The sequence below is a fragment of the Microcaecilia unicolor genome, chromosome 1 (assembly GCF_901765095.1).
Source record: "Microcaecilia unicolor chromosome 1, aMicUni1.1, whole genome shotgun sequence".
In the NCBI taxonomy this organism is placed as follows: Eukaryota; Metazoa; Chordata; class Amphibia; order Gymnophiona; family Siphonopidae; genus Microcaecilia; species Microcaecilia unicolor.
In genome coordinates this window covers 572211514-572231588 of record NC_044031.1, presented here as the reverse complement: position 1 = coordinate 572231588, position 20075 = coordinate 572211514, and the positions used below count along the sequence as shown (strand labels likewise).

The 20075-nt window shown below is 43.2% G+C and overlaps 1 protein-coding gene across 1 annotated transcript in view; it reads left to right on the top strand.

Annotated features, from left to right (window-relative positions):
* Positions 1 to 20075, top strand: part of EXT1 (exostosin glycosyltransferase 1) — a 533287-nt gene that overhangs the window by 441324 nt on the left and 71888 nt on the right. The window contains exon 4 of the mRNA XM_030218322.1: positions 440 to 559. Coding sequence (XP_030074182.1) covers positions 440 to 559 — 120 coding nt within the window. The remainder of the gene's footprint in view (positions 1 to 439; positions 560 to 20075) is intronic.

The window sequence follows — 20075 nt, the reverse complement described above, 5'->3', positions numbered from 1 at the left end:
GTAGGGGGAGGGAATCTGGTAGTATTTAAGTGGCTTACTACATAATGAGGGGTAGAGGTGAGACTTGAACCCACATATAGTATTCGGGTGTGACTGCTTTGTGCTCTGTTACTGTATTTGCTGCCAGTTCATGAGACCTTCAAGGAGCTCAAAACCATTGCTGTCCTGACATCATGTGATCCCTGTCTCTATGCAATAAACTGTTACTGAACCTGAGAGGTCATCCATTGTCTCAAATGTTTCACCTGTGATTTTCCAGAAGTGAGATTGTTTATCAGTAACACATCCCTTTGTTCCTGTACTTAACTGAGATAAGCAAGCAGCATGAAATGCAGGCAAGTGAGCTGTGGCGGAGAAGCTGGGATTCCCAGCAGTGTACTAATCTGATCATGTTGCATTGTTTTGTGGAGGAGCTGACTGTTTCAACCTTGTCTTACAGATTCCTTCTACAATCAGGTCTATCCATCAGGATAAAATCCTAGCACTTAGACAGCAGACCCAGTTCTTGTGGGAGGCTTATTTTTCTTCAGTTGAGAAGATTGTATTGACTACGCTAGAGGTGAGTAGAAGCAGTCTGCTGACCTTGGTCAGAGTACAGCCTCCCCCTCCTTTTCTCTTTTGCCTTCTAGTTCCACGCCTTGCAGCTGGTGCTCTGCCTTTTTGCTTTGACCATCTTTCCATGACAGAAAGACAGATCGATCTGCAGCAGCGTTCTTTTTTTTTTTAAGGAAAATATCGATAGTGATGTTGGGATTTTGCCCATTGGGTCAGTGTGAGCTGGGAAGATGGGGCAAGGCTTTGTTCTATTGACATACAGAATCAGGAGGTGAGACGAGAGATGTTCCCTGTGGTGTAGACAGAGGTGTCATGTTCTAGGATGTACAACTGGCTAGCAGAGGGTCTGTTCTACATGGACCTTTATAGACATATTCCCAGTTTCTCTCATCACCCTAAACCTTTTCTAAAGTATTTCCCAACCTGAATTGTATAAGTACATACAGTGGGGGAAATAAGTATTTGATCCCTTGCTGATTTTGTAAGTTTGCCCACTGACAAACACATGAGCAGCCCATAATTGAAGGGTAGGTTATTGGTAACAGTGAGAGATAGCACAGCACAAATTAAATCCGGAAAATCACATTGTGGAAAGTATATGAATTTATTTGCATTCTGCAGAGGGAAATAAGTATTTGATCCCCCAACAACCAGTAAGAGATCTGGCCCCTACAGACCAGGTAGATGCTCCAAATCAACTCGTTACCTGCATGACAGACAGCTGTCGGCAATGGTCACCTGTATGAAAGACACCTGTCCACAGACTCAGTGAATCAGTCAGACTCTAACCTCTACAAAATGGCCAAGAGCAAGGAGCTGTCTAAGGATGTCAGGGACAAGATCATACACCTGCACAAGGCTGGAATGGGCTACAAAACCATCAGTAAGACGCTGGGCGAGAAGGAGACAACTGTTGGTGCCATAGTAAGAAAATGGAAGAAGTACAAAATGACTGTCAATCGACAAAGATCTGGGGCTCCACGCAAAATCTCACCTCGTGGGGTATCCTTGATCATGAGGAAGGTTAGAAATCAGCCTACAACTACAAGGGGGGAACTTGTCAATGATCTCAAGGCAGCTGGGACCACTGTCACCACGAAAACCATTGGTAACACATTACGACATAACGGATTGCAATCCTGCAGTGCCCGCAAGGTCCCCCTGCTCCGGAAGGCACATGTGACGGCTCGTCTGAAGTTTGCCAGTGAACACCTGGATGATGCCGAGAGTGATTGGGAGAAGGTGCTGTGGTCAGATGAGACAAAAATTGAGCTCTTTGGCATGAACTCAACTCGCCGTGTTTGGAGGAAGAGAAATGCTGCCTATGACCCAAAGAACACCGTCCCCACTGTCAAGCATGGAGGTGGAAATGTTATGTTTTGGGGGTGTTTCTCTGCTAAGGGCACAGGACTACTTCACCGCATCAATGGGAGAATGGATGGGGCCATGTACCGTACAATTCTGAGTGACAACCTCCTTCCCTCCGCCAGGGCCTTAAAAATGGGTCGTGGCTGGGTCTTCCAGCACGACAATGACCCAAAACATACAGCCAAGGCAACAAAGGAGTGGCTCAGGAAGAAGCACATTAGGGTCATGGAGTGGCCTAGCCAGTCACCAGACCTTAATCCCATTGAAAACTTATGGAGGGAGCTGAAGCTGCGAGTTGCCAAGCGACAGCCCAGAACTCTTAATGATTTAGAGATGATCTGCAAAGAGGAGTGGACCAAAATTCCTCCTGACATGTGTGCAAACCTCATCATCAACTACAGAAGACGTCTGACCGCTGTGCTTGCCAACAAGGGTTTTGCCACCAAGTATTAGGTCTTGTTTGCCAGAGGGATTAAATACTTATTTCCCTCTGCAGAATGCAAATAAATTCATATACTTTCCACAATGTGATTTTCCGGATTTAATTTGTGATGTGCTATCTCTCACTGTTACCAATAACCTACCCTTCAATTATGGGCTGCTCATGTCTTTGTCAGTGGGCAAACTTACAAAATCAGCAAGGGATCAAATACTTATTTCCCCCACTGTAAGTACTGCCATACTGGGAAAGATCACAGATCCATCAAGCCCAGCATCCTGTTTCCAACAGTGGCCAATCCAGGTCACAAATGCCTGGCAAGATCCCAAAAAAGTACAAAACATTTTATACTGCTTATCCCAGAAATAGTGGATTTTCCCCCAAGTCCATTTAATAAGCCCTAACTAACATGAGATGATAGAGGCAGACATACAGTGGGGGAAATAAGTATTTGATCCCTTGCTGATTTTGTAAGTTTGCCCACTGACAAAGACATGAGCAGCCCATAATTGAAGGGTAGGTTATTGGTAACAGTGAGAGATAGCACATCACAAATTAAATCCGGAAAATCACATTGTGGAAAGTATATGAATTTATTTGCATTCTGCAGAGGGAAATAAGTATTTAATCCCTCTGGCAAACAAGACCTAATACTTGGTGGCAAAACCCTTGTTGGCAAGCACAGCGGTCAGACGTCTTCTGTAGTTGATGATGAGGTTTGCACACATGTCAGGAGGAATTTTGGTCCACTCCTCTTTGCAGATCATCTCTAAATCATTAAGAGTTCTGGGCTGTCGCTTGGCAACTCGCAGCTTCAGCTCCCTCCATAAGTTTTCAATGGGATTAAGGTCTGGTGACTGGCTAGGCCACTCCATGACCCTAATGTGCTTCTTCCTGAGCCACTCCTTTGTTGCCTTGGCTGTATGTTTTGGGTCATTGTCGTGCTGGAAGACCCAGCCACGACCCATTTTTAAGGCCCTGGCGGAGGGAAGGAGGTTGTCACTCAGAATTGTACGGTACATGGCCCCATCCATTCTCCCATTGATGCGGTGAAGTAGTCCTGTGCCCTTAGCAGAGAAACACCCCCAAAACATAACATTTCCACCTCCATGCTTGACAGTGGGGACGGTGTTCTTTGGGTCATAGGCAGCATTTCTCTTCCTCCAAACACGGCGAGTTGAGTTCATGCCAAAGAGCTCAATTTTTGTCTCATCTGACCACAGCACCTTCTCCCAATCACTCTCGGCATCATCCAGGTGTTCACTGGCAAACTTCAGACGGGCCGTCACATGTGCCTTCCGGAGCAGGGGGACCTTGCGGGCACTGCAGGATTGCAATCCGTTATGTCGTAATGTGTTACCAATGGTTTTCGTGGTGACAGTGGTCCCAGCTGCCTTGAGATCATTGACAAGTTCCCCCCTTGTAGTTGTAGGCTGATTTCTAACCTTCCTCATGATCAAGGATACCCCACGAGGTGAGATTTTGCGTGGAGCCCCAGATCTTTGTCGATTGACAGTCATTTTGTACTTCTTCCATTTTCTTACTATGGCACCAACAGTTGTCTCCTTCTCGCCCAGCGTCTTACTGATGGTTTTGTAGCCCATTCCAGCCTTGTGCAGGTGTATGATCTTGTTCCTGACATCCTTAGACAGCTCCTTGCTCTTGGCCATTTTGTAGAGGTTAGAGTCTGACTGATTCACTGAGTCTGTGGACAGGTGTCTTTCATACAGGTGACCATTGCCGACAGCTGTCTGTCATGCAGGTAACGAGTTGATTTGGAGCATCTACCTGGTCTGTAGGGGCCAGATCTCTTACTGGTTGGTGGGGGATCAAATACTTATTTCCCTCTGCAGAATGCAAATAAATTCATATACTTTCCACAATGTGATTTTCCGGATTTAATTTGTGATGTGCTATCTCTCACTGTTACCAATAACCTACCCTTCAATTATGGGCTGCTCATGTCTTTGTCAGTGGGCAAACTTACAAAATCAGCAAGGGATCAAATACTTATTTCCCCCACTGTATCAGTATAAGCATCCCAGTATTTGAAATGGGAAAACCTAATTTTTCCTTTTCTAGATCATTTATAAATATGTTAAAAAGCACTGATCCCAGTTAATATATCTGTGGCACTCCACTACTCGCTATTCTCAATTGAGAAAATTGACCATTTAGCCTACTCTGTTTTCTGTCTTTCTACCCTTACCAGTCCATAATAAAACTTTGCCTCCTATCCTGTGACTTATTAGTTTTCTGAAGAGTTTCTCGTGAAGGAGAATGCCCTTAAATAATGTCACCTCAGTTAATAGTAATGTGTTCCACGAGTGATGGAATGGGGTGGGTGAACTGGGCCCTGACATAGCCAACATTTCTGTTGCAGCTTTTCTGTGTTTCCCATGTTATCTCTGAAACAGTTGACCCTGGTACCACTCGGCTCTGTTAGGGTCTGAGCCATGTAGGTACCTGCATTCTTGCACTGATCTCATGAGAGAATTGCAAGATGTGTGCAATAAAACCAGGCACCTGCTTGGATCAGATTTGGTGTCAGTTGTAGGGCCAGTGCTATGGCAATTGCTCTGGCCACCAAGCCACAGGAGGCCTAAACCTGCCTGAAGCTCAGGATATACAGCCTACTGTAGGCTTCAGGGCTCCCTCCCAAATATCTGCATGGGGGAGGAAAAGATTCTTTTAATGCCTGGCCCTTTTAAGATGTAGCCTGAAAGCATTGGGCTGCAGATTAGCAGCCAAGTGCTCCCAAGCAGGAAAACTAATGGCAGCTTTAATCTGGTATTATTTTTACTGGAGTATTCCCCATAAGCTGCATTATTTGATTTCCATAATAATGAGTTGTTTTGCATTCTCTGCGTATTACAGTAGTATAATGCATGTTCTCTGAGGACAAGCAGGTTGTGTTATTCCCACATATGGGTGATGTCATCTGACGGAGCCCCGGTGCAGACGCTGAATCGCTAGTACTGTAGAAAGTTCTAGCAGTGTCCCACATGCTTGTGCTGATGCCTTTCTGCTCGAGTGCGGTCCCTCAATATCTTTTTTTCCTACTGAACTGAGGGGATGCTTTTGTGTAGACTTCTCCTTACTTTCTTTTTGAAGTATTTTTTCACTATTGCTAGTGCCTTCCCTTGCAGGTAATAATTTTGTTTTATTTAATTTCTTCTGTTTTCCCTTCCTCATATTTTTCATGAGTTTTTTGGCTTTTTTTGTTTTGCGAGAGGCTGCACGATAAGGCCGCAGCCCCAACCTCAGTTTGAACACTCCTCTTTTAATTGTTCAAGATTTAGGAGTTTAATTTAGCTGAAATCCCCGGTGGCTTTAAGCAGTGCGCTAAGTGCTGTTGCATTACTTCTCTCACGGACCCACACAAATGGTGCATTAGGCCAGATCATGACCCCTCAGTCTGTGATCATTGTCTCCTTATACAGGCCAGGAGAAACTTTTTGGCTCTTCGAAGGCCAGACCATCATCTTCAGCACCGGCGACATCATCCTAAACCTCCATGGCTGCTCCAACACCAGTAACCACTGGGAGTGCACCGGCATCGAGTGTGTATTCACCTGTCTCGACTCTGGATGCTCTTAGCAGGCCCCAGGATCGGTCAGCATCGGACCCAACACCAGGGAGACACTTGGATTCGGTAGGATCCTTGTCAGCACCGGGATATTGAAGCTGTATACATCAGGGGAAGCCCAAGAGCCATAAGTATTCGGCCTCCTCAAAGCACAGTGCCAGGGGCTCCAGGACATCGGACTCTCTGATACCTGAGAAGCGCTGGCATCAAGAGGAGCACTCACCCTCCTTGGAAGAGGTGCCGGTGCACCAGTCATCTATTGGCCAGGTCACCGATTCTGCACCAATAACTTTGCAGGCTGCATCTGCACCAGCTCCCATTCCTTTACCGATGCCCGCCCTTGATGAGTGGTTCTGGAGCATGCTCTGAGAATAGCTGGTGCAGTTGCTGCATGGCGCTCCTGCTTTGGCATCGAGGGTGCTCGCGCCTTCAGTGGAGCAGGCCCATCCCCTCTCTGAGGCTTCACCGTTGTCTGTGCTCAGATCATTGACACCAGTACCTTGCATGGTGTAGGAGCCAAAACTTGAGCAGAGAGGACCCCCTCTGACATTGGGGGAGGAATCTTCCCCGGAGTCTGAGAGAAGGGCTGCTCCTCGACAGTCCTCAGAGCGTGGACATCCACTACATCAAGGCCAGTGCAGACCCAGTGTTCTGATCCTCAAGAGAAAGAAGAGACTGACTAGGACCGCTCCTGGGAATCAGATACAAATCCACGTTACTTCTTGTCGGAGGGGTCATATGGAATACCTCACCACCTCAAGAGAGATGGAAATCTCCTCCAGAGGCGCTCTCTTTCACTCGTTTTGTCAGGAAGATGACTGCGGCCATCCCATTTAAATTGGAGATGGAGGAGGAGCCCAGAGCAGAGATGTTATGTCTTAGGCTATAAGTCTTCTCCTAAGGAAGGGGTCAGTGTACTATTGCACCCTATCCTTAAGGATGTACTGATGAGGAATTGGGAATCTCCCTTCTCAGTGCAGGTGGCACCCAGGAAGGTGAATGCTTAGTATATTATCCAGAAGGCTCCCGGATTCAAGAAGGCCCAGTTGTCTCACCACTCTCTGGTAGTCGAATCCGCTGTCAAATAATCTAAGAGCTCTTGGTCTCATGTTTCAGCACCCCTGGGGCGAGAGGCCAGAACCTCAGACTTGTCTGTGAGAAAACTTTTAAAGCCTCAATGTTTGTTTCCCACATCCATTCCTACCAGCTCTACTTGAGCCTTTACTTGGAGTCTGTAGTTAATAATACGCTTAGTCTGGCGGATTCTCTCCCTGCAGAGCATGTCGCCAAGTTTCACCAGTTGGCCAACAAGCAGATGGAGTGTTGGCATTATTTGGCCAGGAGCATTTATATTGATATTTTGATATTGTGTCCAAATGGGTGTGGGGATGCACAGACTCTCATGCTGAGTGTCTCTGACATAGAACAGGCTGTTCAGGAGAGGTTGGCAGATGTGCCCTGCCGAGGAGACAGCTTATTTGGAGAGAATGTAGAAAATGTTGCTGACCTCATTAAAAAGCACACTGATACTATCCACACTCTCTCTCGGCAACCTCCATCCGCATCTTCTTCAACAAGAAGATTTTCGACTGGGCCGAGGCACAGGTCCTACTACTCTCAAGGGCTTAGGTAGCAGCCTTCTGCTTGGTCTACTCAGGTGACTCAGGGACCCCCTTGCAGTCCTTGCCAGCCCCATCCCCAGAAATCCCGGCTGACTCCCCAGTCAAAGCAGCGCACGGGCTTAAGACTGACTCCAGCAGAACATAGCCGCACAAAGAGTATCAGTTCTGGATGAGACTGATGGGCCACATGGCCTCCACAATGCATGTCACTCCCATGGCACGGCTCCATTTGAGAGTGGCCCAGTGGTCTCAAGTCACAGGGAACCTAATGGATGTCATTAGCTTCCCACCGGAATTTGCTCACACCCTTCACTGGTGAACGAATTGGTCCAATTTGACTCTGCAAATTTCACCACATCAAAATGTGTTGGCAATGGATGCATCCAGCCTGGGTTAGGGAGGTCATGTGGATGGGTTTCACACTCAATGTCAGTAGTCTGCTCAGGAGGCTTATCTTCAAATCAATCTCCTCAAGGTACAGGCCATTTGGAATGTTCTAAAGGCTTTCAGAGATTGACTCCAAAACCACATTATCTAAATTCAGACAGACAACCAGGTTGCGATGTTTTATATCAACAAACGGGGGGGGGGGGGGGGTACAGGCTCCTACCTTGTGTCAGGAAGTGGTAGGTATGTGGCAATGGGCTCTCCTTCACAGGATGAGCCTCCATGCTGTATACCTTCCCAGCAAAAACATCTGAATATGTCGGGTCGACCACAGACCTGACATGTTCAGATGTTTTTGCTGGTCTGTATCAGCTGGTTGATAAGATTTATCCTTAAAATAATTTTGATTTTATTCTGCGGAGATGGAATGAGGAGCTTCAGATTCATTTGTGTCCGGATGATCTGTTAACAGCTTGTAAACACATCCCATCAGTGGTACATAGTGCTACCCATAGAGAGTATCAGTTTTGGATGCTTACTAGATCTTATTTTTCCCAGAAACAAGCTTAGTATGCTAGGGAAATGGAAATGGGACTTGATATACCACCTTTCTGAGGTTTTTGCAACTACGTTCAAAGCAGTTTACATATATTCAGGTACTTATTTTTGTACCGGGGCAATGGAGGGTTAAGTGACTTGCCCAGAGTCACAAGGAGCAGCAGTGGGAATTGAACTCAGTTCCCCAGGATCAAAGTCCACTGCACTAACCACTAGGCTACTCCTCCACTCACGTGTATGAATTATCCTATGTTTGCTAAATGTGGGGGGATACGATAATTCTCTCTTGGGGAAAACTCTCATTCCATCTCCGCTGGCTGTCTTGTTTAGGAGGGTGGACCTTTGTGGATCCTTGTCTAGATATGAATGTATTTTGTTTACTAAATCTTGCATATCTAGTAAAAAAAAAAATGCTTATTACAATATTGGGTTCTGGATCACCCACCAACCTTTTGGCATTGGAGAAACATATTTTATAATCTTATGGTGGAAATTTGGGATGCTTGCTTTACCATCAAATGTAAGAAGAGATTTTGGACAATATGGGGTGTATATATATACAACCTTTACCAACATGAGCATGAAGCTTAGTGCTTAATGAGTTGAATTTGTGATGGTGATACTATCATTTCTTTTGGAATTACATCTCATTCTGGTACCTGATGGGGGGGGATGGGTATTGGGGGTTGGGGGTTGGGGGATCTGTTTTCTGCTTGCACTCATATTCTATTATCATCCTCACTAGATTTGGGGGGGGGGGTCATAAGAGCCGAGGTTCCCCACCATTGGTGGATATTTCTTGTTGTTTCATATATGCTCTTTTCTGCTATGGACCTTGGTTGGGGAAGGATAGGTGGGGGGGGGGGGGTTATAGGGGGCTATTCCTGTTTACCTGTTGTTCAGCTTTGTACTGTGCATTGATGGTCTTGTATTTGCTTAATAGAAATATTTACAATAAATAAATATATGTTGGTGTTCTGGGGCATGGTGTATATTTACACTGCAGAATTTTAATATTATATCAAAGCATGCCTATTATTGGAGGGGACTGTTAGTGTTATGAACTGACACCAGAATTTGAATATTGAATGTGCTGAAGTGTAGTGGGAATTACCATAGTTCTGCTCTGCCTCAGTTGTTGGAGATGGGGGAATGAGGAGAATCTCTGGATACTTTATTTTCAGAACTGGAGGTGCAGGATTTATGTTTTGTCTTGTGTGTACAGGGATAAGAATAAACTTCTCTTTTAAGAAGGATGTTTTGGGTATGATCACTGTCGCTTTCTTAGTGCTAATGCACATCTTCATATTTGCACTATTTATTTATTTATTTATTTATTTATTGCATATGTTTCCCACATTTTCCCACCTATTTGCAGGCTCAATGTGGCTTACAGAGTATGGTTATGACATAATCATTTCGTGATAACAGATATTAAGCAGCTTGGGTAACATATCAAGGTGAGCTTAGAAGCTCTTTTTAATCAGGCCACTGTTGCCCAAACAATTGGGATTTCTTCTATATCTTTATTCCACATTTTCATGGCCTCTGATTGCAATCTTCTCTCTATATCTTTATTTCTTCTTGACCTGATTGCAATCTTCTCTCTCTCTTTCTCTCTCTCTCTCTCTCTCAGAATAGTTCTAGCATCAAGCTTTTTCTTGGTTTGGAAATGTTCTTCTGAATAATTATATGATTCACACAAAGAATGTATATAATGACATGAAAAGAGATTGACATTTCCTCCTTGGTCTCCCCTTCAGATGGCAGTCATCGAGTCGATAATTTGTAACTAATGCTGAAAATATATATAAAGTATATAATAAGAGATGTTTAAAAATGTAATAAAATGTGACTGTCTTTGGGAAATGGCAACTAAAGTAGCAGATCCAAAATGTTGAGAATGGCTGGTTTTTCATGCTTAGATTGCACAAGACATGCATAGATTATAATATTCATATAACCTACATGCATTAAGATCCACCCCTCCCATTCTCCACCCAAATTTCACCTGTTCACCTTTGTGAAATCCCACCGCAAAGTGTCCGACTTTGCATCTAGGCATGTACTTGCAGAATGCCACATAGCTCCTTCAGAAGATAATTTATAATATTAACCCTACCAGTTACACATGTAAATGTCAAGAATACAAAGGTATGTTCATATGTGCACATGTATGACTAAATGCACCTAAGCACTATTCTGTAAATCCATGTGTATCTTCAGTATTGTATACTTTACAGGTAGGTGGAGCATGGGTGGGACTCACACTTACCTATGTAACTTAAGAATACTACAAGTTACGCATTTACTACTACTACTACTTAACATTTCTAAAGCGCTACTAGGGTTACGCAGCACTGTACAATTTAACATATCTCTGGCATTTAGAAGTGAACACATATGCCAGTTCTATGGCTAACACAAGTATTAATGACTAACAGGATATGCCTATATATACCCGGTTACACTAGTATTATATAAAGAAAAGTAAGCACCTACTTTTTTTTTTTAATGGATTAGGTGAAACATAGGCACAGTGTTATAGAATTATCACCCATATGTCTAGGGAACTAAACACACCTTGCAAATGAGGAAGTTACTTTGAAAGTGATTTTCTCCATGATTCTGAGCTTGTTTCTAGGGTTTATTTATTTATTTATTGCATTTGTATCCCACATTTTCCCACCTTTTTGCGGGCTCAGTGTGGCTTACAATACGATATGAAAGATGGAAATACAATTTGTTACAACTTGGTTATGGATTACATTGTGAAGAGTTATGCGAGACAATCAAAGTGTTGTTAAGGAATATAAACACTGGAACAGAACCTTGAAACATTGGAAGGAGACAGCGGGAAGCTAAAAGGGCATTATGTATGGTATACATATTTCTGTGAGTAAAGGTATGAGTGAGGTGAGATTACGGGGGATGAGAGTTCAGAAGTGGATGTATTGATGCATTAGTGAACAGTGAGTGTGGACTTTATGTGTTTTGGTTCTTTCCGTAAATTTTTTCAAAAAGATGGGTCTTCAATAATTTGCGGAAGGAGGTTTGCTCGTAGATCGTTCTCAGGTTGCGCGGCAGTGCGTTCCAGAACTGCGTGCCCACGTGAGAAAAGGTTGACGCGTGTTGCGTCTTGTATTTTACGCCCTTGCAATTAGGGAAGTGGAAGTTGAGGAAAGTTCGGGATGATCTTTTGGCGTTTCTGGGTGGTAAGTCTATTAACTCAGACATGTAGGCTGGAGCTTCGCCATGAATGATTTTGTGGATTAATGTGCAAACTTTAAAAGTAATGCGTTCCTTGAGTGGAAGCCAGTGTAGCTTCTCTCGTAAGGGTTTTGCACTTTCATATTTTGGTTTTCCGAAGATGAGTCTGGCTGCTGTATTCTGGGCTGTTTGAAGTTTCCTCAGCATTTGCTCTTTGCAACCTGCGTATAGTGAGTTGCAGTAATCCAGATGGCTTAATACGAGGGATTGCACTAGACAGCGAAAGACGGATCTTGGGAAGAATGGTCTTATTCTTTTCAGTTTCCACATGCAGTAGAACATCTTTTTGGTTGTATTGTTTGCATGAGTTTCGAGTGTTAAGTGGCGGTCGATAGTGACTCCAAGGATTTTTAGCGTTTCTGAGATTGGAAGGTTTAATTTTGGTGTGTTTATAGCGGTAAATTCGTTCGTGTTGTATTGGGAGGTGAGTATCAGGCATTGAGTTTTTTCTGCATTTAATTTCAGACGAAATGCATCTGCCCATGTGTTCATGATGTGTAGACTTTGATTTCGTTGTAGATTTCTTTGATGTCTTGTTTGAAAGGGATGTATATTGTTACATCATCGGTGTATACTGTATATATGGGTTGAGGTTATGGTTTGATAGGAGTTTTGCCAAAGGGATCATCATTAGGTTGAAAATGGTTGGTGAGAGGGGTGATCCTTGTGGTACTCCACATTCAGGGGTCCATGCATTAGATGTGGTTGAATTTGATGTAACTTGATACGAATGCTGGGTTAGGAACATTTCCTCCAATGCCAAAATATTCAAGTATATGTAATAGGATTCCGTGGTCAACCATATCAAAGGCACTTGACATGTCAAATTGTAGGAGGAGTATATTGTTTCCAGTTGCTATTATTTGTTTAAATTTAGTCATAAGGGTGACTAGTACAGTTTCTGTGCTATGATTTGATCGGAATCCTGATTGGGCATCATGCAGCATTGAGTGTTTGTTTAGATTGTTTGTGAGTTGTTGCGTTACCATTCCTTCAGTTATTTTGGTTATTAGTGGTATGGATGCTACTGGCCTGTAATTGGTTATTTCGCTCGTGCTTTTCTTTGTATCTTTAGGAATTGGGTGAGTAAGATTTTTCCTTTTTCTTTTGGGAAAAGTCCGTTTTGTAGCATGAAGTTTACGTGGTTCGTTAGGTCTATTATGAATTGTTGAGGAGCAGATTTCATGAGGTTATTTGGGCAAATGTCTAGTTTGCAGTGGGATTTGGCAAATCTTTTAAGTGTTTCAGAGATGAGGTCTTCTGATAGTAGTTCGAATTCGGTCCAGGTTCTGTCTGCTGGGTATGTTCCTTCTTCTGGATCTAGACAATCTAGAAGTGTGGCGTATTCAATAGGGCTAGCGGGTATTTTGAGTCGTAATTGTATAATTTTCTCCTTGAAGTATTTTGCAAGGTTGTCTATATCTGGTATGTCTTTGCCGTTGTTTATGACTGGTGTGGTGTCTAACAGTTTGTTCACAAGGTTGAAGAGTTTATGTGTGTCTTTGTAGTTTGGTCCTATTATTGTTTTGTAATGTAGTCTTTTAGTCTGTTTTATGGTATATTTGTATTTTCTCCAAAGTAATTTCCAGGCGTTTAGTGTTTGTTCGTCTCTCTTTTTGTTCCATACGCGTTATAGTTTCCTGACTTGTGTTTTAAGTTTTTTCAGCTCTTCGGTGAACCATGGATTTGATTTTTTCCTGTGCGATGTTCTGGTTTGGATTGGGGTGATTTTGTCTAGTGTTGTACATAAATTGTCCCATTCTTGGAGGAATTGGATGGTGTCAGCATTTGTTGACCATTCGTTCTGGTAGATCTGTTGCCAGAATGTTGTGGGGTCTATTTTTCCTCTCGTTGTGTATGTTGTTCGTTTATTGATTGTGTTTATGTGTGTTTTTCGCCAGCAGAGAGAGACATTTGCTTTATGATGGTCTGACCATAATGTAGGTGTCCATCTTGTGTCGGTGAGTATGATTGTTGAGTCCGGTTCGAATTTGCTTGTTATGATATCTAGTGTGTGTCCTTTTTTGTGTGTTGGTTGCGTGTTGGGTGCTTGCAGATCCCAGAGTTTTAAGAATTCTTTGCATTCTCGTGAGCTTGGTAAGGTATCATCTTCTAGGTGTAGGTTGATGTCTCCTATTATAAGGATGTTTGAGGCAGATACACAGGAGTTCGAGATGAAGTCCATAAGTTGTGTTTGGGAGTCTTGCCATTTTCCTGGTGGCCTGTAGAATAGGATTGTGTTCAGGTGTCCTATTAGGTTTGGGTGATTAATTCTTGTCAATGCAATTTCAAGTTGTGGTGAGGTGGATTCACCCGTGATTGTGATGGTGAATTCGGGTTTGTAAATTATGGCTATTCCGCCTCCTCTTTTTCCATTTCTTGTCCAGTGGGTGATTCTGGTGGGCATGTTTCTAGGATGGCGGGGTCTGTGGGGCTATGGAACCAAGTTTCTGTGATAAATAGAAGGTCTAGATTATCTGTGGTGATCCAGTCTAGTATGTCTACTGAGTTGCTTACTGCTGATCTTGCATTGATGTATCCTAGTTGGATTGAGTGGTATGGTTCTGTGGGGGGGGTTCGATGTGTTTATTTTTATTAGTTGTCTGTTTCTTCGGTGGTTGAATTTGTTGTTGTTGTTTTCTTCTTTTTGTTGGTGGTGTTCATATCCAGAGATTTTTTTTTTTTGGTTGGTTATTGTGTCTTTGGATTGATGAGTTGTTGATAGGTTGTACATAGGGTTGGTGTATTGTGGGTGAGTTATTATGGATGTTCTTTAGGGTGGGCATTGTGTGTGTGTGAGTGTTGTGTGATTTGTGAGTTATGGGGTTTTTGTTATCTGGGTTGTGGGTTGTGTTTGCGTGTAAGAGTAGGGTGAGACAATGGATGATTAGGAGTGTTTTACTGGTATTCATGATCCCCTCTAGAAACCATCAGGGATCAAAAGATTATGCATGAAAGAAAGGAACCAGTTGTTTGAAAGACATTGCCTCATTCCTGGGGTGTATATCATTAAGATTAAGCTGGTCTCCTTCTCTAGGGAAACTTTCAGTATAGCCAGCTCTTGGAGTAGAAACTTTCAGTGTAGCCAGCTCTTGGAGTAGAATTGATTAAGATGCTTCTTGAAAAGCACAGGTTTTCACTGGCACCACTAGGAGTATATCAAGCAGTCTCTGTGCAAACTGCTAAGGGAGAAAATGCTAAGCACTAGGAAGTCTAGCAGTCATTTAATTGACTAGTGAGTAATGAAATCCTGTTATACAGATCTTCAAATTCGACTAATGTCAGGTCTCCATTTAGATGATAGATAGATGCAAAATCTCTTCAAAGTTGATTGGGGTTTTTTTTCTCAATTAGCACAACATATCTTGGAATACTTGGAAACTGATGATATAATATTTACCTAAAACATATCTTAGACTATGCTGTACTTCGTAGTAGTCATTCATTTGCATGCACAGTTGTCCTCATTTGCATTAAATACATGCAGTGTACCATCCACTGTTACATCTGAAAATAGCTTTATCATATTTGTATCTTTAGTCGAAACAATGGTGAAAGCCCCTCTCTTGAGATATGAGCTAATAGTTTTCTTGCTAAGCAATTCCAATGTGTTAATGCATGTGTAATGGGGCTGCTGTGTCATCTGGCTTGTGTAAACGTAGAGGTGATAGAACAACATTGCAGGGTTCAATTGGTACATAATATAATGAAGATGATTTTACAGTGTACATGAAAAAACCTTATGGTGGAGAGTAGAGTAATCAAGTCTAGTTACAGATGTAGCAGGGATATTTTAACTTGTATGATAAGTGTTTACTGGATTTTGAAGGTGATTTAATTTGTCAGTATACAGAGATGGGTAGTAACAAAGTACTTGTCCTTTTTTATAATACTTAAGTACAATTGTCAGTACTTTTACTTTTAATGAGTTACTTTTTTTTGCCATATTCTTTACTTGCAACTCGTTACAAATGAAGTACAAGTTTAGAAAGTACTTTTTTAAAGTATTTTCCATATCTCTGCTTCTCCCCTTCTATAGTCGATGTCAGATCTGGCTTGCAGCTGATTGAGCCTGAACTTCCAGTCCCAGAAACAGCTGAGCTGGGACCGGAAGTCAGGGCCCAGTCAGATTCAAACCAGTGTCTGACATCACTTGGAAACCCTAGTCCCCCCCCCCCCCTGAATATGATTGGCTGAGGAAGTGTACCATCAGCCTCTGTCCTGCCCAGAGGTGGCTCCTGCCTCCTCCTCCTCCTAATTTAGCAACAGACTAGTCCAGCTGTACTGATTGAAGTGAGCAGGACTCAGAGGAAGCAGTACTTATGTACTGAATTTGTCACATGTGCATGTTATGTTCAGCCAAGTCCTGCTATTGCAGCCTGACCAAGTTGCCCATAACCCCTCCGTTAGTGCTGCTTACTTATCTCCAGCTTCCAGGGCTGCAGGACCTGGTGCAGCTCCTTGGCAGAGTTGGGCTGGCACAGCTCTGCAAGTCTGCAATCAGACTGCAGGGAAAGCCTCCCCGGAACTGAGTCCTCTTTGCTCGGGCTGATGTAGGCTCACACTGCCTGACACATATAAGGACCAGCAGCATCAGAGGTCACCCAACTACTGGAGCATGTGTGTGGGGACCTCCACATGCAACTGAACAAATTTTCCAGAGACTTCCACATGCAGCCAGGAGGTAGTAGTTCAGCCCACCTGTTGCCTGTGACAGTAGCATTAGTCTCTGCTACTAACTCATAGCTAGCTCTCAGTCTCAGAGTCTTCCCTGTCTCTGCTGTGCACTCTGCAGCAGTACCGGGTCATGTGTATTTTTTGCTACAGCAAGCCAAGCAATCAGCCCACCACTGAGCCAAGAGAGAGTCGACCGGACCAGATATTTGCAGGTACCATTCCCTGGCTTGTCTGACCTCTTTAGGGTTGCAGAGGAGGCGGGGAGGGGAAGCAGTGGGCACCCATGGTTTGTCTCCTTGTTCTTTCGGATAGGATTTCCCTTCCCCAGTCCCACCCTTTCTTGCTGGTTTTATTACATGGAAGCCTATCATGGAGATGATTAAAAGACAAAACATTTACAAATGTAAAATTAATCTACATTTTAAAATACTATGCATATAGCTATTAATTTTATAGTGGCAATCATTTGAAAATGTAAAACGCAAAACTCCTTCCCTCCTCCACCCTCTCACAAATAAATTTAACAAGCTTGTTAAAAAGGAATTAATTTAAATGTGTAATTAAGTTTCTGTTCCATTGTACTCACAGTGATCTAGACAGATTACAAGTTGATAGGTACATAATCACAATACAGTATTGCTTGTAAACATACCAGATTCTGTGGCCCAACTTGTTAAGAATACTTTTAACTTTGTAATTTAAAAAAAGTAGTTTTAAGAGCTGTACGTTTTTGCTTTTACTTGAGTATCTTTTTTTTTTTATATATAAATCTTTCTACTTTTACTTCATTATTTTTGAAGCCAGTACTTCTACTTTTTACTTAAGTACTTTTAAAAAGTAACGACCCCCATCTCTGTCAATAGGTAAAACACCTGAAGGTCAGTACTCAATGTTATCTATTTTTTAAAAACCCATTTATATTCTGCTCATTCCACTATTCATGACAGATTACAGTGTTGCAGTCAGCATTTGTTTTAGAAGCCAGCTGCAGCATTTAGGGGGTCTTTTATTAAAGCTTAACGCAAGTTATCTGCAGCAGGGCTCATTTTATTCTTATGGGACCTGCTGCAGATAACTCGAGCTAAGCTGTAGTAAAAGACCCCCTTAGATTGTCTACATATATTACCTGGAAGAGGCAGCAGCATAGAATATACATATTCAGTAGTGATCAGCCCTGGCTATAAGAATAGCAGTGGTATTGCCACTATCAAGGTATCTATGTGGTTTGACTTAGGTCGACCTTCCTGCTGTCTTAGCTCTTTCTGCATAGCTATCCTGATAGTGGCTGAGGGCCAGGTGCACTAACTTAACAACGTGGTTTTTAAACTGGTTCTAGCCAGTTTAGTGCGCAAGTAGTAAACCGGGACATGCACAAAAGGGTTCTCCGAGCCATTTTCCTGTCACGGTAGCAGCTAACGAAAACTGAATGCAAATGAGCTAATTACTATTATAATGTGAATGCGATGCACTGCCGTTTCCGACCCCGTGCACAAAAGCAGTCCGTCCCTACCTTTACCGTGGAAATTTTAACGGGAGGTGTGGACCTGCTGGTTCTTCATTATCGCAAGCAGGAGAAGGAGAGAAACAAGCAGGGAAAATGAAGCACACACAAAAAAAAATGTATACCAGCTTACACGCAGCTTCTTTGCGTGTATGAAAGCCGTGCCATATGTTTCTTTTTCAAATTACATTTTACTGGCAAGAAATTTTTTGGGGGGGGCAGTACTGAAATGAAAAGCATAAAAGTAATGCAAGCAAAAAGGCAAGGAAGACAAGAGTCCATCAAAGAAACAGCGTCTGTGGGACACGGGCTTGATTCCACACACACACACACACCCCCACCCACCCAGTTCCTGCTGCTTCCTTCTATTAGCCAGCTGACATCCTAGAACGCCCATCTCCCTGAAGATGGACTCTCATTGGCTGGCTGCTGTCCCAACTCCTCCTCCCTGCAGGGCTTTCCTGATGTCATCACTTTAGAGCTGTGAACTGATTGGATCTGAACTTCCTGGTGTCCCTCTCCACAGAGAGAGGCTAAACCAATTGGACAGCATCAGCCTGGGATGTCCTGCCCACTCATTACTGCAGGGGGACACCAGGAAGTTTGGATCCAATCAGTTCACAGCTCTAAAGTGATGTCATCAGGGAAGTCCTGCAGGGAGGAGGAGTTGGGACAGCAGCCAGCCAATGAGAGTCCATCTTCAGGGAGATGGGCATTCTAGGATGTCAGCCAGCCAATAGAAGGAAGCAGCAGGAACAGCTGGGGGTAGAACCAAGCCCTGATGCTGCTGATTCCTCACAGAACAGCAGAGAGCAGCAGAGAGGCTTTTCTCACTTTTTTCCAGCAGCGGGAGGCAGGGAGCTACAATACAGGTATACCCATCCAAAAAAAAAAGCGCTTTTGTGTTTACAAAAAAAAAAAAAAAGGGTAAATCTACTGCTATCATACACGCAGCTTATCTGCGTGTATGAGAGCCGTCTGTAGCATGCGCAGAGTAGCCATGCATAGCGATTGACTGTTCTGTGCATGCTCAGCTGACCGACTTGCTTCCCCCATATCGCGTGCAAATGAGCTGGGTCACAAAAGCAACAAGCAGCTCATTTGCATGCGATTTTCTTTGTGAATCCCTCTGTGTTTCTAAATCAGTTAATTTTACCGATTTGGAAACGCAGACGGATCCTTAACGGGACCTTTGTGTGGCTCTGAATGTCGCTGACTATCTGTACAGTTAGGAGAAATGCCCATGCTCCACTCTGGCACCATCCAGATAGTGCTGAAGCGGTTTGTAAGAATATTTAGCGGCACTACATGTATTGAGAGCAGTTCTACAACACTGCACCTTTATTTAGACATCTAGAGGGTGCCTATGTGGTGCCTGTTCTGTAAAGGAAAGTAGGTGCCTAATGTCCTTTTATAGTTATTACTAGTATAACAGATCAAATGTGCAGCTGATGTAAATGCTCATAACTAAAATTTTTTTGTTATATTTGTACCCCGCACTTTCCCACTCATGGCAGGCTCAATGCGGCTTACATGGGGCAATGGAGGGTTAAGTGACTTGCCCAGAGTCACAAGGAGCTGCCTGTGCCTGAAGTGGGAATCAAACTCAGTTCCTCAGTTCCCCAGGACCAAAGTCCACCACCCTAACCACTAGGCCACACTCCGCTAAAATATGTCCATAAACTATCGCATTCTATAATTTACGTACATAACATTCACTCCGCCCAGACTCCATTGATATATATGCCCACCTTCAAACTGTGCAACATTGCATTTAGGCACCTTTTTAGGTTTAGGCTAAACAGTAAGATAAAGGAAATCATTAGAGCCAAAAAACAATCCTTCAGAAAGTGGAGAAGAGAACCAACTGAAAGTAACAGGATAGATCATAAGGAATGCCAAGCCAAATGCAAAGCGGAGATAAGGAGGACAAAAAAGGACTTTGAGAAGAAATTAGCGTTGGAAGCAAAAATACATAGTAAAAATTTTTTTAGATACATTAAAAGCAGGAAACCGGCCAAAGAGTCGGTTGGGCCGCTGGACGAAAATGGTGTTAAAGGGGCGATCAAGGAGGACAAAGCCGTAGCGGAGAAATTAAATGAATTCTTT